The sequence below is a fragment of the Lepidochelys kempii genome, chromosome 18, assembly GCF_965140285.1.
Source record: "Lepidochelys kempii isolate rLepKem1 chromosome 18, rLepKem1.hap1, whole genome shotgun sequence".
In the NCBI taxonomy this organism is placed as follows: Eukaryota; Metazoa; Chordata; order Testudines; family Cheloniidae; genus Lepidochelys; species Lepidochelys kempii.
Genome location: NC_136397.1, coordinates 12,121,295 through 12,140,993, shown reverse-complemented (window position 1 = coordinate 12,140,993; position 19,699 = coordinate 12,121,295). Strand labels below are relative to the sequence as shown.

The 19,699-nt window shown below is 38.3% G+C and overlaps 1 protein-coding gene across 9 annotated transcripts in view; it reads left to right on the top strand.

Moving 5' to 3' along the window:
- The window catches only part of VPS13D (vacuolar protein sorting 13 homolog D), a 197,564-nt gene that overhangs the window by 53,831 nt on the left and 124,034 nt on the right, over nucleotides 1-19,699 (top strand). For all 9 annotated transcript variants that reach the window (XR_012155549.2, XR_012155551.2, XR_012155552.2 and 6 more), the window contains exons 35-44: nucleotides 550-624; nucleotides 1,516-1,722; nucleotides 5,954-6,043; nucleotides 7,140-7,280; nucleotides 8,899-9,018; nucleotides 10,940-11,014; nucleotides 15,052-15,157; nucleotides 15,684-15,836; nucleotides 16,504-16,639; nucleotides 17,749-17,796. Coding sequence is in view for 3 of the 9 variants with exons in the window: in XM_073316658.2 (XP_073172759.2) it covers nucleotides 550-624; nucleotides 1,516-1,722; nucleotides 5,954-6,043; nucleotides 7,140-7,280; nucleotides 8,899-9,018; nucleotides 10,940-11,014; nucleotides 15,052-15,157; nucleotides 15,684-15,836; nucleotides 16,504-16,639; nucleotides 17,749-17,796 (1,151 nt within the window). In the remaining 6 variants the exon portion in view is untranslated. The remainder of the gene's footprint in view (nucleotides 1-549; nucleotides 625-1,515; nucleotides 1,723-5,953; nucleotides 6,044-7,139; nucleotides 7,281-8,898; nucleotides 9,019-10,939; nucleotides 11,015-15,051; nucleotides 15,158-15,683; nucleotides 15,837-16,503; nucleotides 16,640-17,748; nucleotides 17,797-19,699) is intronic.

Below are 19,699 nucleotides of genomic sequence, written 5' to 3'. Positions count from 1 at the left end.
AGAATTATAATTAAAAATAAGCATCACCAGCCTCTCCCTCCCTGCTAGCAACATTTCACTGTTAGGCTTTGTTAAAGTTTTGTTTCTAAAATTTGAGTGTAGTTAGGAGTATAACTTTATGAAAACAAGGAAATAGACTCTGTCTTCTCTACTACGGTACTTAGGCATTATGGGGGAGATGTGAAAGTAGATGAGGAATGCCCCACAGCATAGAAGGATTTGATGTATGGATCCAGGAATTGTTAGTACAGAATTAAATTAAGTGCATACACTAAAATTACCCTACTGGAATTGAAATCTAGCTTGGGCTCTAACTCACAAACATTAAACAAAATACAACGTTTGGCCTAAAACATCCCTGAATCCTAATGCTTTGTTGTTGTTTTTTAAGTAGAAATCACTTATTTTTTCAGAATTGATCCACTTGTAGAGGGAAACTAATTTTTGAACAATAATAATTTTCATTTTAACAAAAAACCAAAAACAAAAAAGAAAAGCAACTAATTCACCTGGGGACAAATGTTTGGCTAAAAGTTTCTCTAATTACAGAGGTACAGCTGGCTCGACTTCAGGAACTGGGATTTGGTATGGATGATTGTCGTAAAGCCCTTTTGATTTGCCAAGGTAATTCCAAATAATTTTTCTATTACTTGCAATTATAGTTTTGGTAAATGAGAGCCTGGCTCTTAATACATCAAAACATACAAATTAGCAGTCACTTGATATATAGACAAAATAGAAAGTAGCAATTTTCCATCTTGCAGTCATCAAAAAATAGTTGTCTTAACTAGATCCTTTAAATATTTTCATTCTCTTACTACTAGTTCTTCCCTGTCTCCTAAATATTCTTTTCTTTTGAGTTTGTCTCTGAATGACATATCTTACTTTAAAAGACACTATGGTAATATATTTATTCAAATTACCACTTAGCGTGATGTCAGTTTCTCTGTAGCTGTTACATGAATCAAGTATATTTTCTCCCACCACATCCTAAAATTCTTTTTTATCTAGAAATTCTCATCAGTTTCTACATTGCTTGTGTTTCTCACTTGCACCTACTTCTTCCCTGTTACACACACTGACCTTCATGCTCTTCATTTCTTCTTGTTAAATGGTTTGCTTTCTTTCCTCATTTTTACACACAAAACCTGGAAAAGAAATTTAAAGTTTAAGGCACAAAATTCTCTTTTGGTTTGTTTCTTCAACGTTGTCATTCTCCTTCTCATGTATAGTCAGTCACGTTTTAATCCAACAAAATACTTTGTTGCTTCTCAGTATGACACGTTAAAAGATCACTTTGTATTGATAAAAAAGAGTGCCATTATATTTCCTAACCTTAATCTCCCTTGTTTTTCTTAAATGAAACAAACCTTATACCACTTCTACATTTTGCTATAACTTTTTGGTTTTGTTGGGAATTCATTTGATTCCTTTTCAGGGTTATTTTGTATGAATATGTTCTATTGAAATAATGTGCATAGCAAATGTCATGATTGTTTGCTGATCTCTTTTTAGGCCAGTTGAAAAAAGCAGCAAGTTGGTTGTTTAAGAATGCCGAACCTTTGAAATCCCTTTCGCTAGCCTCTGGTCGTCGAGATAGCCAGGGGACTGTGCCAGTTCAACTGATCTCTGGAGTGGAGATTAAAGCAGAAAGCATATGCATTTGTTTCATTGATGACTGCATGGACTGTGATGTTCCCCTAGCTGAGTTAACCTTTTCACGTGAGTATTTTTCTTAATTGTCCTCTAATGACTTCCCTAAATTGAAGAATTCCTCTACTTATGTTTATAGCTTGGGTTTCCCTTTGTTAGGGCCAGATAAGATTTTTGAAACTGTTTGTGTATGTGATTTCCACAAAGGAATATGTGAGAGCAGATGTCAGTGCACAGCACAACAATAAAGTGGCGTTGATTAAGTTATTTTAAAATTGCATAGCGGTGGTGTTGCTATTCATTTGTATTGTGGTAGTGCCTAAAAGCAATAACTTAGATTAGTGCTCTGCTTTAAGTACTGAACAAAATCATAGGAAGATGCTGCGCCCATCCTCCTTCCTCCTTACTTGGGAGTAAACAGAGAGCCTATAGGGAATGGAAAAAAGGGTTGATCAGCAAAGAAAGCTACATCATGAAGGTGAGGAAGAATGTAGGAATAAAGAGACGTTTTTAAAAAGTCAAGCTGAATTAGGTCTTGTCAAGGAAATTAAAATAAAAGAATGACGTTTTTTAGCTCTCTAAATAAAAAGAGAATAAGGAAGGATGCGGTGGAGCCACTCTGGAGTGTGGATGGAAAAGAGATTAAAGATAATCTAGGTGTGACCTCAAAACTAAATGAATAAACTTCGTTTCAGTTTTCAGTAGGGATGATAATATGGAATAGGTGCATGAAGGCAGTAGAGCTGATAGAAATGAGTGTCTAGAAATGGAAATTACCACATCTGAGGTGGAAGAAAAACTTGAAGAGCTTAGTGCACTCGGATCAGGGGGACCAGATGATTTCCATCTAAGAATACTGAAATAACTGGCTCATGAGATTGCGAGCCTGGTAGCAAGGTAGTATCCTATGATTGGCGAATAGCTAATGTTTTCTATCTATGTTTTAGAAAGGGGAAAAAGTGATCTTGGCATTTGCAAACCTGTCAGTCTGACCTCAGTAGTATGCAAGGCTTTAGAACAAATGGTGAAGGAAAGGATAGTTAAATGGTAAGGGATATGTAATGCAAGATGGGTTTACCAAAGGTAGATTGTAGCCTAACCCGATTTCCTTCTTTGAGAAAATAATTGATTTTTTTAGATAAGGGAAGTGCAGTGATCTAATATATTTGGACTTGAGTAAAGAATTTGACAAGGTACCACGTGGGAAATTATTAGTTAAATTGCAAAAGGTGTGGGGATCAGTACAAAAACGGTAATATGGATAAGGACCTGGCTAAAGGGGAGAAGGCAATGGTTTGTGCTGAAGGATAAACTGTCAGACTGGAGCGTGGTTACTAGTAGAGTTTCTCAAGGATCGGTCTTGAGATCATTCTTATTCAATATTTTTATTAATGACCTTGGCACAAAAAGTAGGCATGTTTAATGAAATTTGCTGCTGATACAAAGTTTGGAGGTATCGTCAATACAGAGGAGGATTGGAATATTATACAGGAAGATCTGGATGGACTTTGAAGACCAAGTGACATAAATTGGATGAAATTCAGTTGTACAGAGTGCAAGGTCATGCACTTAGTCTAATAATAATTTCTGCTACAAGCTGTGGACTCATAGTTTGGCAGTGAAAGAGAAGAGAACTCGGTGTGTTGGTAATCGTCCTCTGATCAATGAGTCACCACTGTGATGTGGCTATGGAAAAAGCAAATGCGATCCTAGGATGTATGAGGCGAAGCATTTTCAGTTGTGATATAGAAGTGTTAATGCCTTTGTACAAAGCACCGGTAGAACCTCATTTGGAATAGTGTGTGCAGTTCTGGTCACTCATATTCACGTAAGATGAACTCAAATTGGAAAAGGTGCAGGAAGGAGCTACTAGGATGATCAGGGGAATGGAGGGCCTCTCTTATGAGAAGAGACATGAAGAGCTTGGCTCGTTTAGCAGAAAGAAGGCTGACAGGGGATGTGATTGTTCTCTAGAAATACGTGGGAGTAATTAAATACTAGGAATGGTGAGGAGCTATTTAAGTTGAAGGACAATGTTGGCACAAGAACAAATGGGGATAAACTGGCCATGAATAAATTAAGGCCAATAGGAGTTGTGTGGGGCTAATCAACTTAATTTTGTTTTAAGAAAGAGCTGTATAAATTTGAGTGGGATTGTATGACAGAGTTACTTGTGATGAATGGTAGGGGGCAGGGCGCTCAGGAGCCCTGGGGCTCGCTTCCAGTTTGTCACATGTTCCGAAAAGCTCATGCTTCAGGGTTTCAGCTGACCACGTGCAGATGTCAGGATAGGATTCCCCTCCCCCCAATATATTCTGTTTTTTTTGTAAGTTTCTGTCCCTCTGAAGCACCAGGGATGGCCATTGCTGGAGATGGGATAATGGATGGGGTAGGTCAGGACTCTGAGATGGCACTGAGTGTTTTCTCTGACAGGTTCTTGGCTCGCTGGTTCTTGCTCATATTCTCAGGGTCTAACTGATCGCCGTATGTGGGGTTGGGAAAGAATTTTTCCCCCAGGTCAGATTGGCAATGACCTGGTTATATATATGCCTGACTTTGCAGCATAGGGGTGCTGGTCACTTGCCAGGATTAACTGGATATATCTCACTTAATCATTTTCCCATGGCTGCTGTGGCCTCAGGCACTGGTGCCCATCGGTCTGTCCTATTCTGAGCCAGTGCAAATAATAGTATAGTATGCTATGGGCTGCAATGCTTTGGTCTAATTTCAGTGGCTGGGTTTAGTGTGCGGATTCTTGAGGGTAGTGGTAGCGGCCTGTGATATAGAGAGGATCAGACTAGATGACCCAGTGTCCCTTCTGGCTTTAGTCTATGACTTGTGATTTCAAAATGCTTTCTTTGTGGTAGAATAGATTCTTTTTTTCATTAAAGAGAGCCTACATTTCTTTTATCAAAAGAAATCCGAATGGTTTAAGTGTGGAGTTTTCTTTTGCATCCTTAATATTTTTCATTTTATTTTACTGTGTACCCTTGGCTATAAAATCTGACTGAAGGTTGTGGGAGGCTGTGTTCCATTAAGAAGTAGATAATTATGCTTTTTATTAAGGAAGGAAGCTAAATAAATGTCTGTCTTGACCTCTGGCAAAAGTGACTCAAAGTGTTTTTTTGCATAGATATCACACACAGGAAAAGAAAGGAACATTTCCTCCATTAAAGTAACCTATAATTACGTCTTCTGGCAGATTATCTCGCAGTGCTCATAACGTTTACTTTTTTTCTGATCGCTGTTCCAGGACAAAGCTTGGGAAGTTTATTGGTCCTGGTAGTATTTGTACTAGTCTCTTGAAATGTTTCTTACTAGCTCTTGACGTTTATGAGGTATTGGACCTCGAAATGCTATCATGCTGACTACCGTTTTGCTGTTTTCTCCCCACCTCAATTGCAACAGGATTCCAGCACCAACTATCTCACAGGTTGCTAAAGATAGAGATGAATGCTTTACACTGATTAAATCTTGTATTCCTAGATACTTGCAGATAGTATTTAGTAATGGTGTTTAGTTTTAATAGCTATCGAGATACCAGCTGCTAACTTCATGTTTAGTTGAAATGTGAAGCAAAAAGATGGTAATCAGATGTTCGCTATTTTTTAAAAACTAGGATTGTTTTTTGGGCGATTTGGGAATGCTACCAATCAGCGCACTTTCAATGTTTACCAGTTGTATGCAGCATTTATTTCTAGTCTTGTTAGTTCTCAAGGACTGAGGACCATCTGTTAAGCCCTCAAAAATAGCTGTGGTGTTTGACACTGATTCAGAACCTGTGTGACTGTACTGTAGTGGGTTTTGTTTTGGTGCCTTCTGCCATATTATATTTGGAGAAGTGACCCTTGTAGTTTTTGGCACTTTTTTTACGTCAGATTGAACAATCTGTGAAAATTTGAGGAGTCTCTTAATGAGATTCAGTGGAGCAGCCTGCTGTGTTAGAATAGATTAAATATATCTGAGAAACTATGACAATCACGAGGGTTTTGTTCTGGTATTGGGACGGGAGGCAGTAGTATCAGAGGCAGTTTACAAACTGTGTAACTCGGACTGTGTCCACCTCGGTTTGTACAGCACATAGAACAGTAGGGCCCCTGTCCTGATGTGGGCCCTTGGGTGCAATAACGCTATAAACCTTAATTATCTGTACATCACATTGATTGAAAGAAAATTGTCAAGCGTGTTGCTTTGTACTGTTCGGTATTTTTTATAAAATTCTTCATTGCTTAAGGCAACTTTAAATTAAGGACTCAGTCGTATTTTTCCTGTATTAGTACAATGTTTACTTTCATTACAGGTTTGAATGTTCTCCAACATGTGAGAGCCAGTCCTGAAGGCTATGCTCATTTTACGCTCTCTGGAGATTATTATAACCGTGAGCTTTCGGGTAAATATAAAATGCGTACGTTGTTGTAGGAGTTGGAAAGCAGTCTTGCATGCTTTAGCAGTCTGGAGTTCACTCAACATAAATTTTACATAAGGGGTCGGGAGGGCTGCTGTGTCAGCAAGTTGTCTGCAAATGGAAGAAAAGGGTTTCCTTATACACCATGATGAAAAACAAATTTATAGAGACACTGTCAACATTAAAATCAAATATATTTTAAAAATCCTTACATGTATTATTAATTACATCCTAAATAAATTTATTTCTTGTTATTTTATACTCCCTTTCCTTTTTGGTATTTTATTCTCTTGTTCCAGCCTACTTAATCTTTCTTATACAAGAACTGTAAAGAAGATATCCAATTAAATTTTAAATCCAACATATTTAGAGCTGATAAATGGCAAATAGGATTAGACATTTTATATGGACAATGAGAACATCACAATTACTTTAGATAAGATTTTTTTTTTTTTAAGGGTACAAACTCTCATGGCTCAGGGTATAAATCAACCACTAAGCGAGGGAGGAACAACTCAATTTTTGCTAGTTTACAATGTTCCTACAATTTATATAAAAAAAACTCCAGACTTATTAAATGTTAACAATGAAGAAATCTTCAGAAATAATCTGTCAATGATGAAGTAATTAGCTACACTAGCTAGACAGAATGAGTAATTTGTTTACTGGTTTTGGGATGTATTTCATATCCTCTTGTTTCATGATATCATGTAGTAGACATCAATTCACAGCCAAATTTTCTGCAATTCTGTGAAATTCTGCTTATTTATACACGGGAGCATTTGGTATTCAGTCATACCACTAATTAGTATTCATTCGAGGCTATAGTTTCTTCTAGGACCTGTCATGACTAGATAAGAATATCAGGGTATATTTGTCATGGTTCCTATTTGAACAACTTCATACAGTCTGGAAATTTCCTCGACTGTTGAATATAAAAGTTCATCTGGAACAGTGTTTGAAAGTAGGAGGCCTTTTCACCAAGGTTTGTCTTTACTGGACACTTACATATGTAAACAGCTTTCCAACATGAACTTAAGATGTCTGTCTAATGGAGGTAACATTTCTTGTGTTCTCTCAGGCTGGGAGCCATTTATTGAGCCATGGCCATGCTCAGTATCTTGGCAACAACAGGCAGCCAGCCGCCTCCACCCTTCTCGTCTGAAGCTGGAAGCAAAGGCTAAACATCGTCTGGATATCAATATTACCTCTATGTTAACTGGTGTGTATGAGAACACTCGTAGAATATTATCCAATATAGCACACGATACTGACATTAGATATTGCTAACTGAGTCCCATCAGTGTCCTCTGACATAAGCCTTAGTATAAGTTTCTTTAGATTCTTCAGATTGTTGTTGTAGGCAAGTGCTGATTCAGACATTCTATGTTTTATCAGAGTTGGTAAAAATTCATACCCTAGCAGTAATTTATATTTAATGAAAAGCAGGCTTTCATTAAAAACGTCCCACATTTCAAGAATTTAAAAATATTTTAGTATGTTTATCAGTTTTCAGCAAGCTGATATAAAATGACTGCTCATTTAGTCCAGTAATGATATGTGTCGATATTCTTATGAGAAGACTGAGTCATGAAGCTCTCGCTTTTGATTCCACTTTAAAATCTCACAGTGACTCCTGGCCGAAGTAATAAAAAATGCCCTGTTTCACCGTCACCTGACCCTTGAGATATGAGTTCTCGTAGCTAAACAGAATGTTTGCCTTAGTTTTTTTCTGCATCGATAGTGGAGAGGTGGCTACTATACACATTTCCTGTTCTGATCGAGGTTCCAGATATCCATGGTACAACAGTACAAGAGTAAACTATAAAGAACAAAACATCAACAGTTTGCATTTAGCTGCCTTATTCATGAGTTTAATGAGCCAGCTAAGGAACTTTGGTTTACTCTAGGCTTGATCGCAATGAGAAAGAAGGCTTATTGTCTCCTTCAAATACCACCGCAGGAATTCAAGTATTTCTTAAATTGTCCTGCTCCAAGTGGTGCAGGCAGATCAGAGGGAGCCAGCATGGGGGTCGGGGGGAGTGGAATCATCTTAGTCCACACTTTTTATTTTTGCTGGGCACTCTATTAAAATTTGTGAGTGCCAGCAAACTGGTATGATTAATGTTACTTTGATTATTCTTCCCTATGCATGTTTATATAATATGAAAGAGTCCTTTCAAAACCATTACAAACTGTGCCTGAAGCTGATCTAGTAAATAAGATGAATTTCCCCTTTTAAATTGTGATATTACCCCCCAAGAACATTTTAAGAAAATGAACATTATCAAAGTATCACAACAACAGTCATAGGAAGATAACATAGGTAAGCTCAGTACATGAGTGTAGCTGAAGTTGGTTGTTTTGAGCAGACTGCTGTGATTTTGCAAAAAGAAAAGGAGTACTTGTGGCACCTTAGAGACTAACCAATTTATTTGAGCATGAGCTTTCGTGAGCTACAGCTCACTTCATCGGATGCATCCGATGAAGTGAGCTGTAGCTCACGAAAGCTCATGCTCAAATAAATTGGTTAGTCTCTAAGGTGCCACAAGTACTCCTTTTCTTTTTGCGAATACAGACTAACACGGCTGTTACTCTGAAACCTGCTGTGATTTTGTGAGCTGTGGCTTGAAATTAACCTATAAAAGTGGCCTATTGCAACTAGCAGCTAAAATAATGTTGAGATAAATTATTAGTCACTTCAGTGTGGAAGAGTAATTTTAGTCCTATGACTTTAACATACATTTATTTAGTTAGCTGGTACTTTGTTCAACTGTCATCTCAACAGACATTTAACATTTGTCCTTATTCTTATGATCTTTTTATTTATATCCCTCTAGAACAGTACAGGAGTACCAAGCAGTCATGGATGGCAGATTACTGTAAACAGGAGAAAGTGGACACAGTCAAATCAGAAGATTGGATGGGATCTTCTGTGGACCCACCATCCTTCGGACAGAGTATGACATTCCTTCATCATGTATTTCTCTATATGGATATCCTGACATATGCAACCATTTCACTCATAACACTACAAGCTCAAAATTTGGTATTTATCAATACACAGTGCATTTTAACGAATTCAGGACAAGAAGAAGTTAGTTTTTGTTGTACTGCAATAATCCCTATAAGAGCATTTTCTGTTTTAGGCTGCTTGGCTTTGAATTAAGAATATGCTCTACTAATTTTACACCCATATATCTGTCAGATGCTCTCAGTGAATGGAAAACTATCTAATAACATTACTATATAAAAGAACAAATAAGCTGAGTATAACAGTAGCAGTACGTTCAACTCTGGGGAGGTTTTGTGCCTAATGTTGCTCAGTGCTCTTTTGCTTGCTATGGGGTAGTGTTAATGATCTCCAAAATAAGATCATTCCAGTTTTCTTTGTACCAAGGCTTATTTCTCTAAGGCCTTTGAGAACTGGAGAACTCTTTGCTGGACAACTGACTCGCTTCTAGTTGTCACATGACTTATTGTGATCTTTCTGAAGTTCTATGAGTCTTAGCAGTTTTTCTAGTTTCTTTGGAGAATTCCGGTATTGTCTTGACTCCACATTTCCAGCGAGAGCTTCAGAAATGTCTCCTCCATTCAGTAAACATTTCATTGCCAAATAAAAACGCTCTACACCTAAAATTTCTCTCCTCCTGATGCGCAAAGTTACTCTGTTTGTTTGGTTTTTACAGCTAAAAAAGAGAGAACAGGGAAATAAGAAGAAACAACAAAAAGCATCAATTTTTGTATTTTTTTGGCTCCTCTTCCATAGGATTCTGAGATTCTTTCAGGAGTCAATTTTAAAAAGAAAAACGCTGGTCTGTCCCACTCTCACTGGGCTGCAGTAATTCACCTATGAGCAGGGCTTTGGAGCTGTGCTCCAGCTCTGGTCCAGCTCCAGGCAAAAACCTGCAGCTCCACCGCTCCGGAGCAGCTCTGCTCCAAAGCCCTGCCTATGAGGTATTTTTTGCCAATAATACAGAAGATAAGTTTCCCCTCCTCAGTGAACAGATGATAAAGTTTCAGGAAGTTCTGAAATCCTTGGACAATGTCAGTTCTCTGAGTTGCAAGGCAAATGGTTAGTTTGGCAATCCAAATGCCACTTGATTGCTGCACAGTCAGCTCCTGCAGAAACATGACTTTTCAAAACAATACCTCTCCTGGTATAATAAAGGAAATACATGCCTCTTTTGATTTACTGATGTTTTTTTCTTGGTATTGTAGCAAATTTAATCCTGAGACTTTTTCTGTATCAGTGTCAGCTTTCACAGTGAAACTGTAATAGCAATGGTCTTCCCAGCATGAAGAGCCAATTAATTTAATATTCCAGCAGGGTTTACAGTGTTGTTACACTAACTGTAATTTGGCCTGACTGTATTAGTTTTACTTAACAATATGCATTGAACATGAATAATAAAATATCCCCATCAAAGAGCAAATATGATCCTCATAATCTGTTTTTTGGGTTTTTAAAGCAGTTGAGAAATAAACATTGAAGCTTTCCCTGATTTAAATCCATGTCTCTCACATCAACCAGGAGATATTAAGGTTAACCAGTTTAACAACTGAATTTCTGAATGAAACTCTCTTAAACCTGGCTAAACATTTTGCTTTGAATGTTCATCTTAATTCTAAGAGAGCATTGCATGTGGGAGTTCTTGACTTGCCCTTCTCCCCTATGTGGTGGTTGGAACTTTTTTCCAGAAGAAGTAGAAATTCTCAAATTGTAGTTAAGCACTAGAAAATGGATAGTGCCCATTTACTGATTGCATGATGCCAACAGTCTGTGTAACTTTCCTTATTCTTGTATACATACTAGAGAAGCATCTGCCTGTATATCTGCATTTTTCCTTACCTGCTAACTTTGTCTTTCCTGTCTGCCAGGCCTTCCCCTTGTCTACCTTAGAACTAGGAGTACAGCCAGTCTGACTAATCTAGAACATCAGATCTATACTAGAGGTACTGTACTTCAGAGAGAGAGAGATGCTTTGCTTTTTCAAAGAAATGTCTTGTACAACAAATACTGCACTGTATAAGTGACCTGCCTATAAATCAAGCCTCTAATTCCCCTATATATAAAAGCTAACATGCCATACATATGAGTTGTTCATTCCTGTCGTGCACCCTGTCTACCCCAGCATTTCCCATTTCTTATATTTCTGGATCTGTCAGCAGGGAAGGAAGTGGAGCAGCTAGTCCTATCTAGGAAAGCTATCTCCTCGAGGGAATGAAAGCGGAATCATATCCTGCTCTGAGTCGATTTCCTAGGCAATAGGGTTGAAGTTTGGTAGAAATTCCTCAGTGTATAGATAAAGTGCTGTAAATACTTAAATGCCAAGATCTAATACACTGATTACAGCAGGAGTATTCAACAGATTATTAAAAATTGGATGATTTGAAAAGCATATTTATCTGTTTTCAATGAACATCAGAAAGTAAAACATTTTTAATAAATGAAATATTAATTTATGTGCTATATGTTTAACTTCTACTGTCTTTTTGACAAAGTTTTCCTATTTAAAATAACAGGTTATTTTCAATTTGAGTCATTATGGAAAAGTAAATAAGTTTGACGTACGTCATTTCCCATGTAAAAAGGTTAACAAGTGGTTGGGGGAAAAGCCTGAAATAAAACTACATTTGAAGTCTCTTTATATCGCACTTCATAAATGTTTTACTTTTGGTGCACAGATAATTCATAGAATCAAAAACAAGCTTAAAATATAAGAGCTATATGGGGATTTAATTTTTTGAGAAGTCGGGTAGTTTGCTTATACCCTTTAATGAGTTTTTGTACTAAAATGATATGCACACAGATACAATCAGTATATTGTATACTGTATATTGTATGGCTGGTTTTGTTCAATGTCTTCATTAATGATCTAGAGGATGGTGTGGACTGCACCCTCAGCAAGTTTGCAGATGACACTAAACTGGGAGGAGAGGTGGATACGCTGGAGGGTAGGGATAGGATACAGAGGGCCCTAGACAAATGGGAGGATTGGGCCAAAAGAAATCTGATGAGGTTCAACAAGGACAAGTGCAGAGTCCTGCACTTAGACGGAAGAATCCCATGCACTGCTACAGACTAGGGACCGAATGGCTATGCAGCAGTTCTGCAGAGAAGGACCTAGGGGTTGCAGTGGACGAGAAGCTGGATATGAGTCAACAATGTGCTCTTGTTGCCAAGAAGGCCAATGGCATTTTGGGGTGTATAAGTAGGGGCATTGCCAGCAGATCAAGGGACGTGATCGTTCCCCCCATTTGACATTGGTGAGGCCTCATCTGGAGTACTGTGTCTAGTTTTGGGCCCCACACTACAAGAAGGATGTGGAAAAATTGGAAAGAGTCCAGCGGAGGGCAACAAAAATTATTAGGGGACTGGAACACATGACTTATGAGGAGAGGCTGAGGGAACTGGGATTGTTTAGTCTGCAGAAGAGGAGAATGAGGGGGGATTTGATAGCTGCTTTCACTACCTGAAAGGGGGTTCCAAAGAGGATGACTCTAGACTGTTCTCAGTGGTAGCAGATGACAGAACGAGGAGTAATGGTCTCAAGTTGCAGTGCGGGAGGTTTTGGTTGGATATAGGAAAAACTTTTTCACCAGGAGGGTGGTGAAACACTGGAATGCGTTGCCTAGGGAGGTGGTAGAATCTCCTTCCTTAGATATTTTTAAGGTCATGCTTGACAAAGCCCTGGCTGGGATGATTTAGTTGGGGATTGATCCTGCTTTGAGCAGGGGGTTGGACTAGATGACCTCCTGAGGTCCCTTCCAACCCTGATATTCTATGATTGAATGTAAAAGTAAAAACCTTGCCTAATAAGAACTTCTGTGTTCATCGAAAATTTGATTACTGTAAGGCTAAATTACTGTATTTTACACTTTTACAATCGATTTTAATGAGAGTTGAAACAAAAGAAAATAACTTGTACAAAAAAATCCTTATTTCCCATTTCTTATATTTTAAATCAGCAGTTTGAGAAGTTGCAATCCGTACAGCATGTTTTATTTTGAAAATCATCATACCATAAAATTGACACAATCCAAAAATTTGTTTTGTAATTGCTCTTGAAAATATAAATCAACAACTGATTAAGTGCCGGATTAAAAGTTTTTCTTCTGCTCTGTAATCCTATATAACTGGAGGCAGCTATACAGTATTTTACTAAATCTAGCCCATTGTCGAAAGATGATTGCGAATCTGTGATTGGCAGAAGACAAAATTTTGATCTGGAAGAACTTGATCTTCCTGTCTTTGAAAGTACTAGAAATTTTGCCATCAATTTCTGTGGAGTCACCATTAAGTCATAACAAAACTTGTTAAGAATATAGATATCCTTTTTCATTCACTGTTTGGAATAAAGTTGAATCTGATGTTCAGTAACATATTAAAGAATGGACTGTTTTGGAACTTGTGGGTATGTGTATGAAGAAAGACATATTAAGGTGCTGTATTATATTTTTTAGACCTAGACTGTTGTACAGTTTTTACTGTTGGTAGCTTCATTAGGAGCTATGACAAGTTACACCCACTGAGGATCTGCCCCAGTAGGTACAGAAAACTAGAGACCTGCTTCAGGATACAAATAACTCCTGCTGAACTCAGTAACTACTGCCTGTATGTTGTGGTGGGAGAATAAGTCCTCAGAATATGAGAAATACTGAATTATGGAAGTACCTGTATTTATATGGATTTTCATCTTAAAGTAAAGGCAACGATTAACCATTAGAAACAATAATTTGTATTTGAAAATAGATAAATGATTGTCTATTATAATATTTAATTTCTATGCCGCCTTTTCATGAATCCATTCACCGCTGGAGGGCACAGAAAGGCAATAGTTAAAATATTGGGCTCTTTTTCTGACTTTCACATTTTAGAAAAATGTATGCTGAGCAATATGTTAGGCTTCATTCCTTTATATTTTTTAAAACCATTTTGTTCTAGTGATGTTTTCCTAATGATTAAATCTAGTGAGCCCCCACTTTATTTAAAAAAATAAAAAAATCTTTGAAGTTGACTATTTTGTTTTTGTCAGTCAGAACCAATATCCTGTTATGACAATAGCCTTAACTGACAGAATGCAATGTAATAGAAAATAGCAGGGTAGAATCTGCTCTTGTTAATAAAACATTCATAACATACACACTCTTTATTACATGAAAAAGGTCAAATATGATAGATGAAGTTCATTATTTAATGTTTTTGTAGCCTTCAGTTCTACATTTTAACAGTTCCTTTTTTTTTCTTTGGACACATTCAAGTTGAGTTTGTATTTGTTTACTTTATGATCTAAAATGACCTTAAGTTGTGCAGACAACATATTTCTGTCTTGCTGTCATTGTTAATGATTAAAAAATAACTTTTAGGAGGGTCCTGGATGGCTCAGTGGTCTGTAGTGAGTAATGCAGAGCTTTTCTTCTTTAGTTGATGGCTTAAATCCAACCCAGGTTAGTAGTAACTGTATGTGGTTACCATCTCATGAGTGTTTGGCCATATATGAAATGTGTTGGTGATCTCAGTCCAGTTCCTAGTTGGTCAGCTGTCAACATAATAATCACCGCCACTGTGGAGATACTTGTTTGACAGTCGTGGTAGAGGCACCAAAAGAATGAATGAATGTGGTGAATGAACTGACTTTTGATTCCTAAAGGGAGAGCCTCTGATATGGGGTTGGTGCAGATTGGTGAGACCGTGTGGGGAAAGCTTCCTTTGCTCACTGTATACCTGTGCTGTGAATATAGGACTTCAGTTTCCAGTGCTGACAGTTTGACACAAGGGAGTGGAGGGGTGGGTGTGGGGGTGTGTGTAAAAATGCTTTTATATCTCTCTTATGCTATATATTTCTATTTTTTTTCTCTTTCACTTTGTGCCAGGGTTGGTTCTCTAGACTTTGATTTATTATAACTGTGGCATCTCCACCAAGTTGTGTCAGTACCTAACATGTTTCTGTGAGATACATTTAATAAAGCCCTCTTTTATTCTTTTATAGCTGAAATGAAGACCCCAAAACGCAGACAGCCCTTTGTACCATTTGCGTTGCGGAATCACACCGGATGCACTCTATGGTTTGCTACCCTAACTACTACTCCTACCCGGTAAAGAACTGTTACGGTGTCATTCTAATAATATTTGTCATGCCTTTCTGTGATGCAGGTGCTGTGGGAAAGTAGATTTGTTTTCTATTGATGTATCTTGCCCTTCCTGGCAACTATTTTTTTTTTTTTAATTCAAAATTTTTTAAAATAAAGCCAAGAGGAAACATAGTGACATTTGCAATAAATTTTTTTTTTAAAAAAAACTTTCATTCATATTGGATCTAAATTTTTTAACAAAAGCTAAAATCTCTAATCCTGATGACCCTTTAATCACTTTGAAGCATTCTCAAGGTTGCCAGTACAATGTTTGATTTTCTTTTTAAACCTTTTAAAGACCATCTCCATGAAACAATTCTTTTTATTTATTTATTTATTTATTTGGCAGAGCCCTTAGTTTTCTCTCATAAGACAGGTTTTACCATATTGTGATGCTAAGTTGCCTTTTTGTTGAGGAATATGTACAAATTAAGAACAACAACTTAACTTATACCATAGAAGTCTTAGTCTGGTGTGATTCTGATTACAGTGCAGCGCTATCTCATAGTGGGAGTCCGGGTGTTGTTCCTGAGGAAAATGGAACATTTCTTGATGATGCACCCAATGTCAGTGAGTGGCGAGAAGTTCTCACTAGTGAGGAGATTCCATTCGAATTTGAAGCCAGAGGGAAACTAAGACACAGGTGAAGGAGAAAACCATCAGTTTTCCTTTGGAATTTATTCACACATTTATATACACATTCATGGGAACATACTTTTTGGAATGCTGTCCAGTAGACTTTTTTTTTTTTTTAAATATTTGGACATTTTTTAATCTTTCCTTAGTTTTTACATACTTGAAAATATATATCATCTGTGGCTAAATTCTGCCATTAGACAAGCGTGGATGTCAGTGGGAGTTGTGTATGAATGGTTTTTCTCATTTTAATTTTGTAAAAGTGGAGTTTCCTGTATTTCTAGAGAAATTTGTGGGGAAAAAAATTGTCAGTTTGTTTGACTGAGTGTGTGTGCACTCTGAAGAATATATGTTGGTTAGCAGTTGAATTTAAAATCAGAGGATACTAACAAATATTTAACAAGTTTATTTTTTGTTTTGCATGTACTGTATATGGGCTATAGTTTTATTTGTGTAGTTTGTATCAGCTGACATTGGATAATTGGCTCTTAAATTAAAAGCACATTTTTAAATCCTTGGAATAGAAAACTGTCTTTTTACATTTGAATAGTCAAGAATTAATCTTCTCTTAAAACAACAGATAAATCCAAACATATATTGGTTCTAATTATTGTCTTGGTTTTCCTTTGTGAGATGATGCCTTAATGATAATTTGACTTTAACTGAACTGACAGGCACACACATGATCTAAGAATTCATCAGCTGCAAGTGAGAGTAAGTGGATGGGAACAAGTCAGTCCAGTGTCGGTAGACAAAGTTGGAACCTTTTTCCGATATGCAGCACCTGACAAGAACACATCATCTTCTACTGTAAGTTCTGATTCTGAGTATATTTCAATTATATCTTTTTACAGAGTTTACTTGGGTAGTCTTTTCTTCAGAATTTTATTTCTAAAGCAGTGACTGTTCACTGATACAACCTTCTTTCTCTTCAGTCAGCTCAAAATGAGTCTTTAGTGATCTTGGGTCAGTTACCAGCTGACAGTATTACACATTGCAAAAATAACATACATTCTGTAGTCTTCAAAGTTAGTCTGTGCTCAACAGAGAATCGGAGCTTAGAATGACAGAAATAATTGCATTAGTAAAGGTGTCACGGATCCATTGATTAAAATTCTGCATCCCACCAACATTGTTTCTATGTCCTAGTCCTCTATTTCAGGCTTATTAGGTCTGCCTTCCGTGGTTAATTAATTGAAAATAAACTATATTGACAGTTTTGTATAATTCTGGGGTGGTGGTGCTTTGCAAAAATCTGTTTTGTGAATGAAAAAATTTAATTGGGCCAGCCCACAGGCTTGCATTCATGGTGGGGCCTAACGACAAAGCAAGCCTCTAGGCGTAAGGAGTAGATAATGAAACTGAAGGTCTCCAGGCTGCAAGTTGCAGCACCCCTAGGGAAATTAAAAGTTGTTGGTCTCTTGGCGTTAGGCAGGACTTGGCTCTAAATTTACAAAATTATTCAAAGGGCAAATCACTATTCAGCAGGGGTTTTGGGGGTGGAGGAACGTTAAATATTTTCAGTAGTCCTGACAGTTGCATATTCTAGCAAGCATAGTATCTCAATTTCCTTGCCATATATATTTTAAGATCTATTTTTGCTTATGTCAGGAAGATGATGTGGTTCCCTACTCTGTGGTAGAAATTACTCTGCATATATCTCTAATACTGACACATTTTCCGGTAACTCCCCTTTCTTCTTTGTTACAAAACGACAGAACTACAAACTACAGGAAACAATCACATTTTACTTTTTGGAACTAATCTTCCTGACCCCTCTCCAGAGCCATGGAGAGCATCAGGAAGACTATTGACTATAGTTTAGCTTTGCTTCTCACAAAGCAATGAGGTACTTTAGAAGGGACATTAGCAGTTTACAATGTGCTCTGATTGGTAAATTTTACTTTATTCTTGTCTAGGTTGGTAGCCCTATCAGCAGAACAAATATAATACATCCCCACGTCTATGTGAGTACATTTTTTCATTGTTCCTTTAGACCTGTGTTAAAGTAGAATAATTCTATGAGTGGAGTGATTGTTATTCTCTCTTTACAAACAGTTTGACAGACTTGGTACAAATTGTACCCATGCAATGATGATGATCTGATTATGGAAGTCACAGTGTTACTCCTGAGGGAATTCCAAAAAAAAAAAAAAATTCTGCACACAATATTTTAAAATTCTGCACATTTTATTTGTCAGTAAATAAATGTGGAGGCCCAGCATGGCAATGGGGAGCAAAGGCCACTGGCTGCATGGAGGTGGGAGATCACCCTGCAGCCCACCGTCCCACCCCCATTCTTCCCCGGGGACAGGGATTTGTGGTGAGGCTGCACCCAACCCTGACACAGCGCAAGGGCCGAGCTTGCCCCAGAAACACCCGGGGCCTTGCCCCTCTGAACCAGATGATGGCAGGTAGGCTCAGACCAGCAGGATCCAAGTATGGAGGGACTTAGTGTGGGGGGATCCAAGTATGGGATGAGAGGGTTCTGTGTAGGGCAGTTTGGGTGCAGGGTACTCAGTGAGGGGTCCAGGTGCAGGGGGATCTGGATGCATAGATGCTCGTTTCGGGGGGAGGTTCTGGGTGCAGTGGAAATGGGACTCGGATGGGGGGGCAGTGAAATTGGTTAGGACTTGTGGGGGGGTGTCATCTGTGTGTGGAAGGATGGGGCTCGGCAGGGGGGTCTGAGAGTGAAGGGCTCAGCGTGGGGTTCAGGTGCTGGGGGAGTGGGGCTTGGTAAGTTAAGGGTATGGGTGCAGCTGATTTGAATCTCAGTGGGATGAGGGTCTGGGTGCGGGGTGGGCTGATCAGGGTAGGGGTTCAATGTGTCTGCTTAACAGGGGTACCCCAGCTGCAACTATTGTTGAGGGGATGCTGCATGTAAGGATCCTGCTTCCCCCCCACCCCCACATTACCCTTCTCTTCCCCTGTCCCATCACTCCCACATCCCCTTGTCCAATCCCATCCCCTTTCCCTTCCCCACTGCCTCTTCCCACACTCCACCCTGTTAGCTCTGGCACTCACCATTGTACAGAAAACAGGATGGCTCCCAACACACACAAAAGGGGAGGAAAACCGGCACTAGGACCCAGGAGGCAGTGTCCAGCTGCAGAGTCAGCTAGCCTGAGCAGCACCCTCCCTCACCCGGGCTGCTCTGGCACATGACCACTCTTGCGGCTTCCTTTGCTTCCCCATCATTTTCTTCAGAGAAGCAAAGATGTCTGGGGGGAACATGAATTCTGTGCGCATGCAGTGACACAGAATTCCCCCAGGAGTACAATGTATTTGATATCTGATTCAATCACGCCTATTTCCTTGAACCTATTGTATGGTTACTTCCATTATTTCCTTTGCAAGGAAAGTTGTTGGTTTTTTCCATTCTGCCTCAAAAATAAGAGATCACAAAGGAATAACAACTTATTTCCTCCTTGCAGGACACCTTTCATAACACCAATGACCCTTACTCTTCTCTGTGACTTACCTCATTTCAAACTAATTTTGCAAGAGCACTAAACGTTGCTACTTCTCTGTCATCTCATCCAACGCTGGGTGGAACTAATCTGTTTGCACACTAGATTATTTATAAATAATTCTATTTCTGAAGGATTAGGGGTTCTGCACAGCAATAATAGTTATCTCGTAATAATTCAGGAGACCAAACAAAGCTGTTCATCGTTCTTCAACATTCAAATGGAGAGTCACCAACATCAGCTCTCCCACATTCCACAAGTGTGTATAGCTGTTTTTATAACTTTAACTTACATCCTTTTTCATGTTGGCAGAGTCCACTAAGTTAGTAAAATAGCATTTTTGTGGGTTAGGGAGCATCTTGAACATCACTTCAATATTTCAAACAGGTCTCAAGAAACC